This window comes from Myodes glareolus, chromosome 10 (genome assembly GCF_982192425.1).
Source record: "Myodes glareolus chromosome 10, mMyoGla1.1, whole genome shotgun sequence".
NCBI classification, from domain to species: Eukaryota; Metazoa; Chordata; class Mammalia; order Rodentia; family Cricetidae; genus Myodes; species Myodes glareolus.
Genome location: NC_142035.1, coordinates 12,128,119 through 12,148,029, shown reverse-complemented (window position 1 = coordinate 12,148,029; position 19,911 = coordinate 12,128,119). Strand labels below are relative to the sequence as shown.

Below are 19,911 nucleotides of genomic sequence, written 5' to 3'. Positions count from 1 at the left end.
TACCACATATTTACTTTTGGCTTTTCACCTGACAGTGACCTACGATGCTCTCAACAAAAGACTCCTGTTTCCCTCTAAATTAGAGGTGTCTGCTCCATGCAGCATTATCATCCAGTAAGTGACAAAGCTCATGTGTGCAGGCTCTTCTCTTTTAGGGTTTAACTTTATCTGAACAGACTCCCTAAAAAGGGGCTTTCTACAGCTGCCAGAATACGGGCTGAAGTGAGTAAGATTACAGAACTTTGTCTCTCTTCCTGAGACCACTAACAGCCCAAGGAAGGAATGTGTCAGGTGCGCAGTCAGCTTCTTGCGGCACCTTTGGGGCCCACGTACCATATCATGACAAGACTCCACATCCTTGCCGATGCCGTGGCTGATGAGGGGCGGCTGCGAGGAGCAATTGATGAGTGAGACACATTCGTTCTTGTTGTTCTTGGGGAAGTCTTTGTATTCAACCTAAGGAGAAAGAGAACCATGTGGGACACAGACCAGAGTCCTTCAGGAGCCTACTTAGGTTTTAAATGCTGCTTCCTAAGGGAAAATATCTTCCCTCCCTGTAGACCTAAATGACTACAGGAAGTTGGTTTTCTTCCCACCAACAATCAAACTCAAGGTTTTTCGTTTTGTTTTTAAAGATGTATTTATTTATTATGTACAGATTGTTCTGCTGGCATTCCAGAAGAGAGCACCAGACCTCATTACAGATGGTTGTGAGCCACCATGTGGTTGCTGGGAATTGAACTCAGATCCTCTAGGAAGAGCAGCCAGTGCTCTTAACCTCTGAGCCATCTCTCCAGCCCCCAAACTCAAGGTTTGATGATGCACCTTTACATGATGAGCCACCTTGTCATACCCCACACCTGTTCCTGTTGTTTTGCTCCTGTGCAAAACCATACTGTACTTCCAATCTTTTAGACAAAGCATATGATCTCACTTTTTCTGATTTCTGTGGTGCTTGGAACAGAACCCAGGATCTTGCATACATTACAAAAGCGATCTTATGCAGAAAGAAACTGATTTAAAGATGCTAAAAACAAAACAAAAAAAACAGTCACCTGGAATCCCTGGGCTCTGGAAAGGTAGTATAGCTGCTCAGAGGGTCTTGTGCGAGGTCCGTGGGGTACGTGGCCTGAAGAGATGTTACTCTTTAAAATGGTCTCGGCTGTGGGCGAGGTGCCCCCGTACAACAACTCGCGAGCTATCATGGCAGTTACCGTGGCCTTGGCAGGATTTGGAGCTGCCCTGGTGAAATCTTTGGTGTGGTGTCCTTGACTAACCCCAACAGCCTGGGCAACCTCCGGCACCATGGGGAGGATTCCAGCTGGCAGCTGCTGATGGCTAAGAAAAGGCATCCTGAACTCGTCCTCCTTATTACCTATAAGAGACATACAGGTTACCACAGCCACCCAAGAAGTTACAGTGCCACCCTTAGCACCATCCCAGTACTAGGAAGGTGGTGCCTACTAGTGCTTCACACTGTCACATAAGAACCATGCAAACCCAGAGCACATTGGACCAAGAGGGTTACACTTACTAGTTCCATTTTCATCACCATGGCTAGGTTCAAAAAACGTTACTTTCCTTCCATCTCCTGGTTTCTTTACTGGGGTCTTAAGAAAGAAAAATGGCAGTGAGCATGGACAAGCACTGGGGTCTGTGTGCATAGTCTGTCATGTCCCCCACCACACAAACTCTCATACCTGCCCATGATGGCAATCACATGGAGCAGATCGTGAATGCAGAGCTGACTCTGTGCCAAGGACCAGAGAATGCTGGCTTGAAAGTGCTCAGCCCAGTAAGGTCTACATTGGTGCTAAGAAGTGTGTACATTACCCAGAACTAACATCCAGAAACAATACTCCCACAAAGGACACAGAGGCATTTAGTGCATAACTGTCAGACACAAGGCAAGGGTGCTTATATGTATCTACAGGGTTTTCAAATGAGAAATGTGAAGGCCAAATCCGGGTCTATGCAAATTCCATATGGAATGTCTGGGTCCCGGGTATTGACTTCACAGGCACAGTGGGAGCTATTTCTTGGTCATGAAATGGCAGAGCTCGGAAGAGACTCAGTCCTACTTTAGTCAACCCCAACAGAACAATGGCTGAGCCAAACTACAGATCTGGCCTGTTATTAATCATGCTATCTAGTCCCAGAAAAACCAAAGTCAGATCCATAAGAGCAGAAGACTAGATCATGCAGACCCCTGTGAAGCACAAATAACAGCCATACTTGTTGGTTCTGATCCCAACTACCCATCAGGAGAGAGCAGGACGTCCTCCAGAAATGCACATCCACCCCACAGTGACACTAAACAGACTTCAAACCACGCGTGGGACACGGTGAACTAGACAGGAACCTTCCCTCCTGCAAACACTATCAACGGACGAACCCCAGGGGGCAGGCTGCTTACTGCAGGGAAGATGAAGCCTTGCCCCAGGCTTGCCCATGCAGGGAGCTAGGCCACCTGGCAGTGAGAGTCCCAGCAGTCACCTTCTCTTCTGATTTGAGTGCTGGCTTGGTAGGCTGCGCCTGGGGAACTTTGAACCCCAGGATCTCCAGCATGTTCTCGGCAGCATTGCGCTTGGCCACCTTCTTATTGGTACCCGCTCCTTCTGCAGTGTGATTCCCAACCTTTACCTGTAGAAAACATCAAAGACCTGTGATTGAACCTTCTAAGACACAACAGGAACTGGTTGGTTGCTGCCAAAAGCCCCCGAGGATGACTTTGCTACGTGTTTTGTGTACTCTGACTCTGAAACTATTCCTGTAATGGCCACAATCAAGTTAGAAATGTTTAAAATCTACACTAAAAAATACTCTATGGAAATGTGTGCCACAATCCTTTCCAAGAGCATATTTACAAAGACAGGTATGTGTCTAGATCTAACCACAGTGAAGCCACCTCCTCCACTCTCCTGAGGGCTGGCTATTGGACAAGTTCCAGCATACTCTTTTAAAGCTGTTCCAACCACAGGTATCTGGCCGCTAAAATCAAAATCTGCCAGAACACTGAGAGGGTTAACAGAGACTCCTTCCGTGGCCTAGACTAGTCACTTAGGGGAAATTGCCAGTCTAACTTCCTCTATCATATGGATCCTCATTTTCTTGCCTTTGTTTCTGTTTGGTTTTTGAGGTATGGTCTCACTGTGTAGACCAGGCCAGCCTCAAACCCACCTGCCTGGAGAGTACTGAGATTAAATGCATGCATCACCAGGCCCAGTGAACTGCAACATGGCCTTACTGACAGTATGTACTGATAAGAGTATGGACCATCAGGGACTGATATGGTTGGGGAAGGGCTGTCCACAGCTGCATCAACCCACCTGCATCACGAACTCCCTGCGACGTGGAAGGCCTCGCTCTGTAAGGAGCACGTACTCCGGCTCCTTTTCCTTTTTGGCCTGCTGAATCTGTGCCAGTCTGCTAATAGGATTCATCCCCTGGCCATAATCTGGGGCTGTCTGTAGCTGAAGAGCAAACAGTGCAAACACAGTGTGCTACATTATAGTTTCTATGTCACAGGAAGAAATCAGCCATCCAGAGTCAGCAGATGACAGGAGACAAAAATCTTAGTGTTGGTATAATGGCTCAGATTCAAAACCCTTTAAAAATTGAACGTGCTTTATAGTCATGCTGAAATAATTTTTGTGTCATAGAAAATGGACTTTAACATTTCACTGTGAGGGGAAAGCACTCATGTCTTCACAGTAAATGACAGTAAATGAAAAGGTGTATATATATATATATATATATATATATATATATATATAGAGAGAGAGAGAGAGAGAGAGAGAGAGAGAGAGAGAGAGAGAGAGAGAATATATATATATATCCCCAAAATTTGCTCAGAAACTTCCAGGATCCCCCAAGGACAGAATTCCTTTGCATGCCCCAACCTGGCACAACATGAGGTGTTCACACATATCCTCTTCCACTTCTTGCATAATGGAAAAGACTCCTCGTGACTGGGGACATTCACCTACTGGGATTTGCCATGTAAAGGGCTGTGGGACCACAATGTTTGGTCGAGAATGACAGAAAGGGTAGATGGAGTCAGGGCCATCACCCGTGGTCCCACAATCTAGCTTTCTCAGTTACTAAAACCTAGAAACCACTAAAGCTCGTGTAAGCCCTTAACTGGAAGATGCAACTCAATGGTAGAGGATATGGCCAGCTAACTTGTGGCCCTCATTCAATCCCCAGTACTGCAAAAACATTATTATTATTATTATTATTATTATTTTATTATTTATTAATTAAACACATGCCAGCTGAAGCCTGGGAAAGGAAGCTCCTTCCCCAAAGCACTTGTCAGACGACTAAAGTGACTTGACACCGCACCCAAGTCCTCTCCGTTTAAGTGCTCAACAGGGGTCAACATTTTTTTGTTTTTAATAAAAATTTACTTTTATCTTATGTGTATGAGTGTTTGGTTTGCATGTATGACCACATGTGTGCCTGTTGTCCACGGAGGGGAGGAGTCACACCCCCTAGAATTGCAGTTACAGACAATTGTGAGTCACCATGTGGCACTGAACTGGGATAGGGTCCTCTGCTAGAGCAGCCAGTGCTTTTAACTGTTGCTCCAGCCCCCTGGGTTAATGTTTTTCATGTGTTTGTTTATTTTTTTGAGACAGGGTTTCTCTGTGTAAAAGCCCTGGTTGTCCTGGAACTCACTTTGTAGACCAGGCTAGCCCTGAACTCAGAAATCCACCTGCTTCTGCCTCCTGAGTGCTAGGATTAAAGGTGTGTGCCACCACTGCCCAGCTGGTCAATGTCGTGTGTCCCCCCCCCCCCCCAGACATGGGCTCGGTCATTGTTTTTTTATAGACCCATTAGGTTTCATTCAAATATCCAGAACTCTTTCAAAACAGTCTCTCTGGGCTCTGCTACCCAAGACCCAGTCCTTTGTGTGCCAATTCCACCTTGAGCCCCGAACTAGAAGTGGCGCAAGACAGGAATCCACAGGTGGGCTACAGTCCCACCCATTCCACAGAGACCAATAGGATTTGATGCCCACCCCCATATTAACCTGACACTTGAATGTGTTTGTTCTCAACCATCTCTACTCCACCTGCAGCTCATGTGCTGCCTGAGAAGCATCTACTGCAAACTGTGGTGCTGGACAACAGCCAAGCTTCTACCCCAACCACTGTACACCGCAGCCCTGCCATACAGGCTCTCACCTTGCATGTGGGCTGACTTTTCTTCTTGATTCTGGGCTTCACTCGCTCCACAGCAGGCAGAGGTGGAAGCCTTCTCAGCTGCTCCAGCACAGCCCTTGCTGCATTCTTCTTGGAGATCTTCTTGCTTTTCCCCTCTCCTTCCCCTATAAACTCCCCGACTGAAACCCTGGTCACAAAGTTCTTCATGTGGGGTGGGCCACTCTCCCGGGCCACCTGTGTCAGAGGGAAAGACTGAGTGAAAGCGTGACAGACACTTGTTAGAAGTGGTAAGGCACACTGCTTGGCACACTTATTTCAAAGAAATGCATGTGGAAGGGATCTAATAACCATCTGTGAACACATGCAGAATATCAAAGAGTAGAGAAAGGACAGGTTTAATTGACAGCAGAGCAGAGGCTTAGAAATTCAGATGGTTGTCAGTGACAACCCCACAGATGACACTGGGAATACTCACTAATTCCCAGACTCAAGGGTGTCTTCCAAAGGTCCCACATCCCAAGGATGTGCAAGAACCACATCCATTGTGGAGCCCTGACCCAATGCACCAGTGGGGCAGTGGTGGCGCACGGTGCTCTGAGAAGGACTCTACCTTTGAAAAGATGCACACCCTGAATCTAGTCCCTCAGAACAAGAGCACTCGACTAGCCTTTCAACACACCAAGCTCATGAAGAATGAAGGCTGAGGACTGTCAGAGATAAAGGTGACCACAAAGACAAGACTGAAAGAAGGCTCTGAGCTGCATGGCTGCATGGCAGAACAATAAAAACAAACCTAAGAACAGTGGAGAGTGCAGGAAGAGGGCGTGTGTAAGGTGACACTGAGCAGAGCTCCGCTTCCTGTACGATCACAGCATGGGCTTAAAGTCCTTCCGGTCACACACCTGCCCTACTTCAAGATGTCCTGTCAAATCTGACAGTTTTGAAAGCAGTTGAAAGAAATGCCCAGAAAACAAAGTTCGTCAAAGAAACAGCTGTTCATGGGAGAGGAGCCCACAGGTGCACACGTCCTCAGATCAAATATATGTTGGCTTACTCAGACCTCACAGCCCACACTGAACCTGACTGGAAATTAACTATTGTGTTCATTTATCCAACAATACTTTCTGAGAATCCAGGATAGGCCAGACAATCTGCCACAAACAACAGAAAAGGCAGGCCCTGCTCAATCTACCAACAGATGCGGCTGTGACCCTTCTGACCTGACAGTTACTCAGCAGGAATATTTCAACTGGCACCACCTAGAGATGAACCATGATGGTTCCACACCATTACCTCATGTGCTGATTTGCATGAAAATATCCCCACAGCCCCAGGCACTAGAACACACTTGGTACCCAGTTGGTGGCACTGTCTGAAGAGGTCAAGGAGGTGCTAAGGAAGTAGCACATCACCATGGATAAGCATTGCGAATATACAGCCTCATCCTATTCCACTTCTCTGTTTCATGTTTGTCACTGAAGACATAGACTCAGCACCTGCTCTTTCAGCCCCGTCTACCCACTTGCTGCCATGATGGATGGACTCTTATTGCTCTGGATGCAGAAGCCAAAACAAACTCTTTTTGCAAGAAAAAAGTAGTACACCTTACAAGACCATCACTAGGGGGCACCCTGACAATTTCTCTTTGGTGCCCGCTTGACATGTCTCTGGAATGCTACCTATTCTTAAAAGCAAGTTGTGAACGTGGCGGGGGGGATGGACCAGACAGACAATCTAATCCCCAGATGCCACCACAATAAAAGGCTCCAAAAAGCTGAGACTCAGGCAGGGTAGTGACAGTACAAATGACTGACAAACTTATCAGGAATTCAGGGGTGATCCTGAGCAGGGATCTGGGGAGCCGGACACCTTCATATTGGTCATCCTCTCCCCTGTCTCTAAAGCTGCACTCTCATGCCATACTATCCTAAGAAAGGGCATGTTTTCCTTTTCTTACAGGGAACGCTCAGAGAGAGTCTGGATACAGCTTTCACCTAGCAACTAACTAGCCCTGTCATTCTGTGTCATGTCTCCTTCCTACACTAGCCAGCCACATGGTGCCCCCTCAAGGGAAGACAGCATGTAAGACAGGAGTATCTGATTTCTGAAGCAGGGAACAAGGACTGTCCTCACACAGGCTGGTCTGGGAGGCAAGCACAGATCACCCTGCCTTTGCCCCATGGCGGGAAGTGGACATCACCCGCCAGATCATAGGACAGTCACCCTGACCTGGCTATGGGATGAAGGGTGAATGGGAAACATGCATCAGGAGAAGATATGCATTTTATGAAATAAAATGAGGGGATCCTTATAAATGCAGAATTAAAATATTCTACAAGATAACAGCTTCACGCTGGGCGATGGTGGCGGATGCCTTTAATCCCAACACTTGGGAGGCAGAGGCAGACGGATCTCTGTGAGTTCAAGGCCAGCCTGGTCTACAAGAGCTAGTTCCAGGTCGGACACCAAAGCTATAGAGAAATCCTGTCTCGAAGAAAAAACAAAAAAAAACAAAAAAAAACAACAGTCCTCCTTCAGGCTATTCCTGTTCGGTAGTGTCACACAGCCAGTCTGACTGAGTCCACACCTAAGGAGATCTGGGAGGTAAAGTTGCTTTCCAGAGCAAGGGGAGGAACAGGGCCTGTGTGCAAGTGTGAAAACAAGTATGGCACGGTTCACTTTCCTAGGGACAGAGACCCACAGACACTCCAGGACACAGTAACCCCTGCTCTCCTGAGGGGACCATCTAGCCCATCAGTATGAAGGGCCACCTTAGCTGAGCACTACTCCAGTATTTAGGAGAAAGCGGATCCCATCATGAATCCTGACAGGATCTGGTAAAGACAATGTTGTGCATGTCTTACCTCAAAATTCACAGGCAAATTCCGCTTCAGTGCAATCTCAAACACTTGGCTTATTTCTGATTTATTGAGGTTTTCTTCTTCTGATTCTCTTCCATTCATCTATAGAAAAATAATTGTTAGGAGTCAACTTTGAGGAGCCAAGTATGGTGATATACACCTTTAATTCCTGTAATCAGGAGTCAGAGGCAGGTGTATCCCTGAGTTCAAGGCCAACCTGGTTTATAGGCTGAGTTCTAAGATAGCCAGAACTTTATAGTCTCAAAAAAGTAAAAAATAAAGAAAACCCTCAATTTTCAGTTAATCCATCTACAGTAACTGAACCTCCGCTTTACAGAGTTAGCAATGAACCAGAGATGGAGGCCATATGGAATTGAACCTTCAGCCACATGTCAAATATTGTCCAAATTCAGCTAGTAAACCCACTATGACAAGCCACAGCAGTGCCTTGGGGTACAATGGGCCTGGCGGTGCTGTTGAAGGCACCAATGCTTCTAGGGAGAGTAAGAATGTCCAAGTCCACAAGCCAGAGTCAGTCGGAGGAAAAGCCCTCTGTGGTGGGCACACAGGCATACTATAGAGGCCCTGGAAACCATGTCTGTAAATAATGCAGAGGACCAGAATGCCCAATAACACTGGCTCACACAGTGCAGCAGGCAAACAGCCAAGGCACAAACCAATAAAGTCTCCTCAACCAGGGTAGAGTTCACCTTGGTACCAAGGTTCACCAGACCTCATTCCTGGCAGGAGGGCTCAGAGGGGCTCAGGCCACCTGTCTTTAGCTGGAAATATGGGTTCTACAGAGTTTAGCAGACTCGGGACAGCTAGCTCAACACAGCACCAGGCAGATCTGGACCTGGCCAGAGCTGCTAGCTTGGCACTGTAGCTTTCTTTTACCAAATTTGTCAACTTCTGTTTCCAGGATTAGCCCTAACAGGAACTCCTGGCTGAACTTGCTAACAGGCTTTGCTGTGTGGGTCAGTTCATCAAGCAGACACACCCACAAGAGAGCAAGCAAGCCATAAAGGTCAAGTAAGATAAGAGAAGCAAAGCTCCTGGGCACTAACCACTAACCCACAGACGCCATCCAGGCGAACTCCACATTTACTCCAGATCCACATGACTGCTTTCTCCTCCTCAACAATGTGTTTGCTTCCTTCCTAGCGAGGGCCCTTTCATTGCAGCCTCATCAGCAACGTGTGCCCAGTGCCTGAATGGGTCCTCACTCCTCAACAGGATAGGCCCTGGCCTTCCTTTCCTTATGGGTTTGCCATATTGCTCAAGCTGAACTCAAGGGACACTCCTGCCTCAACCTCCTAATCAGCTGGGAAGAGAGGGGCACACCACTCCCTGGCCTTGTGCCTTCTTATAGGGCACTTTTCTTAAAGCCCATTTTACAACCAAGTGTCTTAAAAGCATCTAAAAGGTTTAGTTTGAAATTTAACTTTGTGTAAGAAGGCACTTCTTAAAGCCCATTTTACAACCAAGTGTCTTAAAAGCATCTAAAAGGTTTAGTTTGAAATTTAACTTTGTGTGAGGGAACCAGGCCACCTCAGACATTACCCTGAAGCTTCACCCTTTGAGACACTCTCTCACTAGCATGGAGCTGCTCAAGCAGCTACTGACTGACAATAAGAATTACTCTTCTTGCCAGGCAGAGGGGGCACATGCCTTTAATCCCAGCACTTGGGAGGCAGAGGCAAAGGCAGGCAGATCTCTGAGTTGGAGGCCAGCCTGGTCTAGTGAGTTCCAAGGCAGACAAGGCTACAGAGAGAAACACTGTCTCAAATAAACCAAAAAAGAAGAAGAAGAAAAGAAAAGAATTATTCTTCAGTCACAGAAAAGAAAAACAAAACATTCAGATTCCTTTCCTAACCATGGAAGTCTTAAATTGCAGCCCAGGGCTGATAGCATAGCTCAGTGTATGATTAGCATCAACCTTCCACAACAGGAAAACAAGACAAAGAAAGGCCCCAAATTCACAAATTCATAAACTCACAAACAAACACTCCTCTCGTGGCTTCTCTACACTGAGAATGCCCGAGAAGCAGTTGGATTATAGATGTACAAGAATTAAGCTGTGAGTTTATCTAATGTGACCTTTAATAAAAACAACATAAAACATGAGGCTCCTTGTCTCCCTCTTTTGGCTCCGGGCCTGCCTAGCCTATAAAACATGGCAGGAGCCAGGCTGTGATTTCTGGGAATGAGCCTTAAGAACCAGTTTCCATTTCCTATCTTCAAGGATGCTCATTTTTTTAAAAATTATTTTTAGTTTATATGCACTGGTATTTTGCCTGTGCGTATGTCTGTGAAGGTGTTGGATTTTCTGGAACTGAAGTTACAGTCACCATGTGGGTGCTGGGAGCTGAACCCAAGTCCTCTGGAAGAGCTGTCGGTGCTCTTAACCACTGAGCCATCTCTCTTCAGCCCAAAGACACTCACAGTCACCAAACTGTGAGGAAGTACAAATAGTCCCTGCAAAGGGCCACTAAACAGGAACTAAGGTCCCTTGCCAGAGGGAGTCATTTTGTCACTAGGCCCTCCCAAGTCCTGGTGAGCTTCCTGTGCCCAAACTAAGCAGAGCAGACAAACTGCCACACCTATAGCCCTGCCAAGCTGCAGGGTGAGCAAACACCTGTACCATGTTCTGGGATAGTGTGCTAGAAAGACAGCAAGCCTTTTTACAGAAATTCTCTAACTTAATACCACAATCCGTGGTTCTAGCTGGGTGTGCTGGCTTCACAGCTTTGATTTCAGCACTCAAGAGGCAGAGGCAGGCAGAGCTCTGTGAGTCTGAGGCCAGCCTGGTCTACATTGCCAGTTCTGGCCAACCAGAGCTCCACAGTGAAAGAAAGGAGAGAGCAGCTCCAACAGCTGGGGTGTGAGCACTGAGAAAGAGTCCCCAGCCTTCCTAGCACACTCCCCTCATGTCTACGTCACTCGGCTGTGCCAGAGTAGAAAGAAAGGAAAGGCTGCTCAGCTTTCCTGCGGGGACATTTAGGAGACATCTCTTCTCCAAACCACAGAATGTCGATGGCTATCAGCCTATAACTGCAGACAGTGTCAGCAGCAGCTGGCTGTCCCAGGCCTGTGTCCACCTACCTCCAGCCTCTCTGGCGGAGGCTCATTCTGCAGAGTCCTCAGTGCTCTGGCGGTAGCATCGTGTTTCACAGCTTGTCTCGTCTTTCCTTTCCCGTTAAACTGCTGTCCTCCCACAGAAAGCTCAACTTGGTAGAGTAACGGCGGAACTGGGAATGGGTAAAAGTACCTACAAATAGAGGGTGGGGGTTTCAGTCTCCGGTTGGTAAGTCACCCATGCCTTCTTCAGCAAATCCCACATTTCCTGTACTGTGGTCTCATCACTGCGTTCGAAGCTAAAAACACCTCCTGCTCAGCACAGTGGAGGCTGCCTCCAGGCTCACACTGAACTGCAGCTGCTGCAGAGGACAGACAAGCAGGGGACGAGTCACACTGACGTCGTCAAGCTCGTGGCTGACTCTCCATGCGCGGCTGTACTGACAGGGTCCAGGACGGACTGGGTGCTGGCTCAGACAAACTCAGCTCACTTTACGCTCTCAAGCTCACGCATCACCCAAGGAATCTGGGGGTTTTAAGGGTGAAGCCTTTTGGAAAGGACCCTCATTTCTGAAATTTCAGCAACACCAAATTCAAGAGTCTGGTTCCTTCGACTTCAAAGTCTGTATTTTTGAGGTTTTGCCACTTCCCACTTCATCAGAGGAAGGGAGGAAAATAAAACATCTACTTTGATCACTGATCTATTCACTAACATCTCCTTACAACAAAGGTTTGCAACAACACATCAGGATCTCATGTAGCCCAGGCTGGCCAGGCTACTATGCAGCAGGGATCTTTCTGCCTCCACCTCTTGAGCACTGGGATTACAGGCATTCTGGAAGTACACTAGGTTTCAGCACTTCTCAGTGTTCATCAGTCTTAGTGTCTGACAAAATACAACAGTCAGCAAACAGCAGGCAGGAAGCCTCACATGCTCAGAAGCATGTGTTGCAGGGCCCAGGGTGGCCAGACGGAGTGTGAGCAGCTGCTCCTGAGGAACCTGCTCTGATCATCTGCCAATATAGCACCAATGGCAGACCCTAACCCCAGTGACGGCCTCAGTCAGGCCAGATGACTCCTGTCACAATTTACGGACATCCCAGCTATTTCCACCCTAGCACATACCTGGGGGGATAGGCACCTCCACGCATGCCGTAGCTGTAGGTGGACTGCATCCGAGAGTGGGGGTCCACGGGCTTATACATTGGTTTTCTTTCCAGTTTCACGCAAAGTGCATTGAGCTCAGTGGTAGGAGCTATACTTTCTGCAATACAAAATCATACAAAGAACAGTTTCAGGCCCTGGACACTGACAAGTATGCCTGTAAATTAGACTCAGAGAATGTACTGCAAAGAGCCGAGTCCTCTACCCCTGGACATCCATCAGGAAACCCAAGAATCTACAGTGTACAGAACCACAGGAAAAACCTGGGAAAGGCGAGGCAAGTAGATTGTCTGGAGAAGGCAAATAAGAACCAGAAAACATCCAGATGTCTCTGACTTGACACTACAGTGGGGCTAAACTATGGTCCCAGATGACAGGAAACCCAGTTTCATTTTCATATACACCAAGAGAGAGATTTTACCTCAAAATTATCCACACGAGAAAACAGAAACCAGGGCTAGAGACGGGGTTCAGCAGGAAGACCACTTGCGGTACAATCATGAGACCAGTTTAGATCCCTGCACCAGCATAAGGAACCTGGCTCCCCACACACCTGCAACCCCAGCTCTAACAGGAGGATTGCAGGCTTCCAACCTAGCTGAGAACATGAGCCTGAACTGTAGGGATAGGTCCCACCTCTAAGGCTTAGGGAGACAGTGACATGAGAAATTCACCTGATGCTACCTTTGAATGCCACACATAGCACACACATCTGCACGCATGTGCACATACACTCTCACAGAAACCAAGTGCACACGGCTCATCTTTTAGTTTGCTCTCCTAGGCCATCCAATTCATAAATCTTCACAACCCTTCAAACAGCCTGAAGAGATTACTGGCACCCCACAAACTCCATCGTAAACAACACTGAGAGTGGGGTGGGCGAGACAGATGCTGAGCCATCAAAAGCACTAGGTGCCCTTCCAGAGGAGTCAGGTTTAATTCTTTGTACCTACAAGATAAAACTCTGTAACTCCAGCTCCTAATAATCTAACACCCTCTGCTGGCCTCTGGAAGCACGAGGCAACAGTGGTAGGCAGGCAAACACTCACACACATAAATCAGTAATTAAAATTGAGAAAACACCCGTTTTGGTCCTTGGAGATGACACAGTAGGTTAAGGTGCTTACTGTCTAACCTGGAGATCTAAATAAAGCAATGCAAGCAAGTTGCCCACTACCTCCACTTAGCACTGTCATACAAGTATCACACATACACAATGAAGAAATAAATCTTTAAAACAAACACTTGCTTTCCTATAATCTCAGCACTAGGAAGGCTAAGGCAGAAGGATTATAAATATGAGACCAGCCTGAGCTGCTGATCCCAAAAACAAACAGGGCTGAAGAGATGGCTCAGGGGTTAAGAGCACTGGCTGCTCTTCCAAAGGTTCTGAGTTCAATTTCCAGGAACCACATGGTGGCTCACAACTCAGCTGTAATGAGATCTGGTGCCCTCTACCGGCCTGCAGGTATACACACAGGCAATAATAATAATAATAATAATAATAATAATATACACACTGTATACATAATAAATAAATTTTTAAAACAAACAAACAGAACAACACTAGCAATAGCAAGCTTTATTAATGCCATGAAAACCTACATTTAGGGACTGGAGAGATGGAGTAGTGGTTAAGAGCATTGGTTGTTCTTCCCAAGTACACAGATTTGATTCCCAGCACTACTTGGTTACTGACAAAGACCTGTAGCTACAGTTCCAAGAAATTTAACACCCTCTTCTGGCCTCCAAAAGCACCAAGTGTACAAGTACTGCACAGACATATATTCAAGCAAAGCAATATACATAAAAAAAGAAGAAGCTGGGTAGTGGTGGCACACGCCTTTAATCCCAGCACTTAGGAAGGAGGCAGAGACAGGCAACTCTCTTAAATTCAAAGCCAGTCTGGTCTACAGAGTGAGTTACAGGACAGCCAGGGCTACACAGAGAAATCCTATGTCGAAAAAACAAAAAAGAAAAGAAAATTCACCTTTAAATGCCTTTAAGATATTATGTAGAGAAAAATAAGAATGATTTTGATTTTGATTTTATATTAAAATTGGCTCAAATAAATTTAGACTATGAATCAAATTCATAAGAATATGAATGGGCTTGCACAATCAGAAGGTCAAATGAGTTACTGTTCTTCCTCATAGCAGAATTCAAAGTCTGTGTGTGTGTGTGTGTGTGTGTGTGTGAGAGAGAGAGAGACAGACAGACAGACAGACAGACAGACAGACAGACAGACATAATTGCATTTTAAGAACACCCTCAACTGCTGGACAGTGTTGGCACACACCTTATATCCCAGCACTCAAAAGGCAGAGAGACAGGCGGATCTATGAGTTCAAGGTCTACAGAATGAGACACTTTGAACAGCTGTGACTGAGAGAAGATAAAGACCACCACAGAGAAAGGCAAAAAGATTGACCTGAGATGCTCGGAATTTCTCCTGATTACCAAGGACTGGGGACTGTAACTAGAGCCCACCAGTCACAGCCTCCTGCAAATGCCTCCCAAACACATTCCTAGGTTCCTAATTTGCTTCGGGCCCTTGTTTGAAGCACTATGACCTAGCAGGCTGCATCTAGGCAGGATCTTCTCCCCCTTGTTAATCACCAGGAGATACAAAAGCAACGCTGCTGACGGACAAATTATAAGCAATACTGCCATGCTGAGTTGACATGGTTCTACAAAAAAACTTACACTCCTGATAAACTACACAGCCTTACCCAGGGAAGAGGTGCTTCATCATGCTTTTCCTCAACCTAAAAAACTGTATGGGGAAGCATCTCCGCATGGTCCTCTGCAGACCACCCAGTCAGGGACCAGAGATTGAGATGGTGAGGAGGTATCAGCCATTCACAGTGGAGGACCAATGCTTAGGAAGCCATCAGGACATACTGGGCAGTCTCAAGACACATTTTTGAAAGAAGACTGTCTTAGTCCTTCCTTTCCCCAGCTGTTGCAGCAGCTGTGCCTAGTTTTAAAGCTGGTTCCATCAACACCCCTGAGCATCTCTCCAAGTGGCAGCAGCTGTACTGAGAACAAGCACAAACTACCCCCAGGGCTGAGGTGAGCAGCCCACTGTGCTGCAGACGGCTGCCAACCTGGTCCTTGGGCACTTCTGGTGGGTATGGTTTAAAAGGACTGCCCATCAACGTAGAAAGATATTTTTTCACTTCTCGTTTTGAGACAATCTCACATTATTGTAATGCACCAACAGAAAGAGACCCTTCAAATACAATTATGCTTGTTTGTAAAGACTGATTTTTATTTTATGTGTATAGATATTTTGCCTGGATGCATACCACATGTGTGCCTAGTGCCTGAGGAGACCAAAGAATGTGTAGTATCCCCTAACTGGGGTGACAAACAGTTGAGAACTGCCATATGGTGATAGGAACTGAACCCATGTCCTCTGGAAGAACAGTGGCTGCTTTTAAACACTAAGCCACTGCTCTCGCTCCTAATTAGACTTTAATCAGATATCAGATAGATTGAAAGAACTAAAGGCAGTGACAATTCAAGCAAGGGATGGGAGCTGGCTCAGACTGAGAGCACATGCTGCTCATGCAGAAGACCTCACACCAGGCAGCTCACAACTGTCTCTAAACCCATGTCTGCCCTCTGGCCTCTACATAGTGCACATAAACTCCTGCATGTACACACATACACACATAAAATATCTGAAACAACTGTTTCACATGAAAGTCTTTTATTCTCCAAGGTTGAAAAAGAAAACAAAGATAACTGAGAAAGCCCAATCTTCCTTAGAGACAAAGGTCCTCCGTGTACCATCAGCCCCCCACCCAGATTGCTGACAAGCAGCCTCACTGACTTCCCACCTCCTCTCCTTCCCCAGAAGGGAAGCAAGCAGGAAAGACCTGAGAAAGGCTGCAGACAACAAGAGTTCCCAAGGGTTAGAACATTTATGGCAAATCAATCATAGCACTTGGTAATTGTTTACTCCAAATCCTACACAATCTCAGGATTTAAAAGCCAAATACTCCGGGCTAGAGAGATGGCTCAGTGGTTAAGAGCACTGGCTGCTCTTCCAGAGATTTAAATTCAATTCCCAGCAACCACGTGGTGGCTTACAACCATCTACAGTGGGATCTGATGCCCTTGTTTGTCGTAAAGGTGTACATACAAGTAGAGCATTCATACATAAAATAAATAAATCAGGAAGGAAGGAAGGAAGGAAGGAAGGAAGGAAGGAAGGAAGGAAGGAAGAAAGGAAAGAAAAAAGAAAAAGAAAGAGCCAAATACTCCAAGAGAGCATGTATTTTCTTGATCTACCTTGCAAGGGTAAAAGTAGAGGTAATTCTTGGGCAATGGTGGGGCACTCCTTTAATCCCAGCACTCGGGAGACAGGCACAGGGGGATCTCTGTGAGTTCAAGGCCAACATGGTCTACAAGAGCTAGTTCCAGGACAGGCACCAAAAACTACAGAGAAACCCTGTCTCAAAAAAAAATCCAAAAAAAAAAAAAAAAAAAAAGACTGCTGTTCTCCACTGTGATCTACTTCTGACAATTATCTAAGTAAAACATCATGGCCCTGGTAGGAGTCTTATAAAGTGAACCACGTAGGCCAGCCTGGTCTACAAGACAGGCTCCAAAGCTATACAGAGAAACCCTGTCTCGGAAAAAAAAAAAACAAAAAACACAAAAACAAACAAACAAAAACAAAGTGAACCACATGCAAACAGAAGAGCACACACGCGGCTGGCAAGATAGCTCAGTGAGGCTGACGGCTGAGTTTGAGGCCTGAAGGCAAGAGAAAAGCTGACTCTGCAGAGCTGTCCTCTAACCTCCACATACAAAGTATGGCATAGGTGTATACATGTAGGATACACAATAAATAATTTAGATCTTTAAAACTACACCGGTAGCCAGGCATAGAGATGTATGCATTTAATCTCGCAAATGGGAGGCAAAGACAAGCATAGCTTTGTAATTTGTGACCAGCCTGGTCTGCCCAGTGAGTTTCAGTGTAGCCAGAACTACATAATGAGACCCTATCTCAAAAAAAAAAAAAAGAAAACAAACAAAACAAAACCCAACTGTAATCCCAACATTCATGAGGTTGACTCAGGAGAACTGCTTTGAGTTCAAGGACAGCCTAAATTATCCGGAGCTCAAGTCAACCTGGGCTTTGTGGTAAGGCACTTCTCCAGGTAAGCAAAGAACACACTGAATTAAAACACACGGCGGGAAGGTGTGGTGACGCACACCTTCAATCTCAGCACCTGGGAAATAGAGGCAGATGGATCTCAATGAGTTTGAGGCCAACCTGGTCTACATATTTCCTGGACAGTCAGAGCTACATAAAGGGATCCTATCTCAGAAATAAACAAAAGAAAAAGCAGTAAATCCCAGGGAAGTCCAATGGTCCATGCTTTTCCCTTAGGACAGGCAAACACATCTGGAGAGAAGTGAGGTGACAATCAGGAATGCCATCCTGTGAGGCAGTCTAAAGGGTTCTGATGTAGCAGGTTAAGTTGTGGAACAACTAAGCAAAGGAGAGCCAATATCTTAACAGATGTGCTCGCCTTTAATCCCAGCACTCGGGAGGCAGAGGCAGAGGCAGGTGGAGTTCTGAATTTGATCTGGTCTACAGAGTGAGTTCCAGGACAGCCAGGGCTACACAGATTAAAAAATGAAGAACAGATTTACACATCAGGCAAATACGTTCACAGAGTAAAGACCTTTGCCAATAAGCCAGATGAGCTGAGTTCTGTTCCCAAGTCTTAAATTGTTCTTTGATCTCCACACTCACACAAGTGTCCACACATGCACACACATGATTTATTAAAGTAAAACAATGTTTTTTAACGGACAGATTTATAAAATTAAAAAAAGAGACAAGCAAGAAGGGTGTCCATAGAAGGGTGGCTGCCCAGGCAGGGCTGTAAAGTTTGTTACAGGTACCCTGGTGTGGAAGCACTCAAACTCACACCCATATGTGCAATGATCTCATCACACTAGGGAAGAAGGAACCACCTGTCCGTTCTTTCTCTAAGTGTGTCAAGACTTTCCTAACTCATGACATCTTTAGTTATTTTTCATTTCCTAGTGACCAGATCTGAAAACCTTTAAATGCATCCCTTTTCAAAAGAAATCTCTTTCTTCTTAGGTTTCTAACCAGCCCTCCTTACGGGCTCTGAACTACCCTACAATTTTCCTGATTTAAACTCACTTTAATTCAAAATAAAAATTAAGGGCCTACATACAAGACAACTTGATGAACAAAAGCTTTGGATGCCAAGCCTGGCAACCCAAGTTCAGTCCCTGGAACAACATGATAAGAGAGAACAGGGCCTCATCAAGTGTCCTGGTTGACACTTGACACAATTTGACACAAGTGCTGGAGGAAAGGGCAGCCCAGCTGCTTAGACCCAAAATAATCACACAGAAACTGTATTAATTAAATCACTGTTTGGCCCATTAGCTCTAGCTTTTTATTGGCTAACTCTTACATATTAATTTAACCCATTTTTATTAATCTGTATATCACGAGGTCGTGGCCTACCAACCAAGTTGCAGCATATCTGTCTCTGGCGGCTCCATGGCATCTCTAACTCTGCCTTCTTTCTCCCATGCTATAGGCCAAGCCAGTTCTTTATTCATTAACCAATAAAAGTAACACATAAACAGAAGGACCTCCCATACCACAAAAGCTAGAGTCAAGACACAGGAGAAGAGGGATCCTCACTTGAGAAAATGCTTCCATAAGATTGGGCTGTAGGCAGGCCTGTGGGGCATTTTCTTAATTAGTGATTGATGGGGAGGGGGGCCGCACATTGTAGGTGGTACCATCTCTGGGCTGGTAATCCTGGCTTCCATAAGAAAGCAGGCTGATCAAGCCAGTAAGCAGCATCCTTCCACGGCCTCTGCATCAGCTCCTGCTTCCAGGTTCCTGTCATGTTTGGAGTTCCTGCCCTGACCTCCTTCAATGAGAAACAGTAACTATGAAAGTGTAAGCCAAATAAACCCTTTCCTTTCCACGTGCTTTGGTCATGGTACTTCTATTAATTAATGAATTATTTAATCAATCAATCAATTAATGTGTTTTTGTGGTTTTTTGTTTGGTTTGCTTTTGAGACAGGATTTTTCTGTGTAGCCCTAGCTATTCTAGCATTAGCTTAGTAAATCAGGCTGGCTGTGAACTCACAGATCCTCCTGACTCTGCCTCCCAAGTGCTGGGATTAAAGGAGTGCACCACCACTGTCCAGCTCTGGTCATGGTATTTCATCACAGCAACAGTAACCCAAACTGAGACACCAAGTTGCCCTCTGACCGCCAAATGCATGCCACAGTATATATTCACACACGTAAATACACGCAAGCAAATATATATATATATATATATATATATATATATATTTTTTTTTTTTTTTTTTTTTTTTGCTGGGCACTAGTGGTGCATGTCTTTTAATCTCAGCACTCAGAAGGCAGAGGCAGAGAAATCTCTGAGTTTGAGACCAGTCTGGTCTACAGAGCAAGCTCCAGGACAGCCAAGGCTACACAAAGAAACCCTCTCTCAAATAAATTAGATATAGATAGATAGACAGACAGACAGACAGGCGAATAAATAGATTAAGAAAAATTAATGACTCTGGTCTTGTAGT

At 45.8% G+C, this 19,911-nt stretch overlaps 1 protein-coding gene across 3 annotated transcripts in view; it reads right to left on the bottom strand.

The window, feature by feature from the left end:
• Stau1 (staufen double-stranded RNA binding protein 1) overlaps nt 1–19,911 on the bottom strand; it is a 39,771-nt gene that overhangs the window by 2,309 nt on the left and 17,551 nt on the right. For 2 of the 3 annotated variants that reach the window (XM_048441114.3, XM_085697002.1), the window contains exons 1-9: nt 12,236–12,374; nt 11,138–11,303; nt 8,036–8,134; nt 5,193–5,405; nt 3,330–3,473; nt 2,497–2,643; nt 1,535–1,610; nt 1,056–1,375; nt 334–456 (exon numbers count right to left, since the gene is read on the bottom strand). In XM_048441114.3, the coding sequence (XP_048297071.1) occupies nt 334–456; nt 1,056–1,375; nt 1,535–1,610; nt 2,497–2,643; nt 3,330–3,473; nt 5,193–5,405; nt 8,036–8,134; nt 11,138–11,303; nt 12,236–12,315 (1,368 nt within the window). In that variant the 5' untranslated portion in view covers nt 12,316–12,374. Of the gene's footprint in view, nt 1–333; nt 457–1,055; nt 1,376–1,534; nt 1,611–2,496; nt 2,644–3,329; nt 3,474–5,192; nt 5,424–8,035; nt 8,135–11,137; nt 11,304–12,235; nt 12,375–19,911 lie in introns of those variants that run through there. The other variant, XM_085697003.2, reaches the window with a different exon arrangement.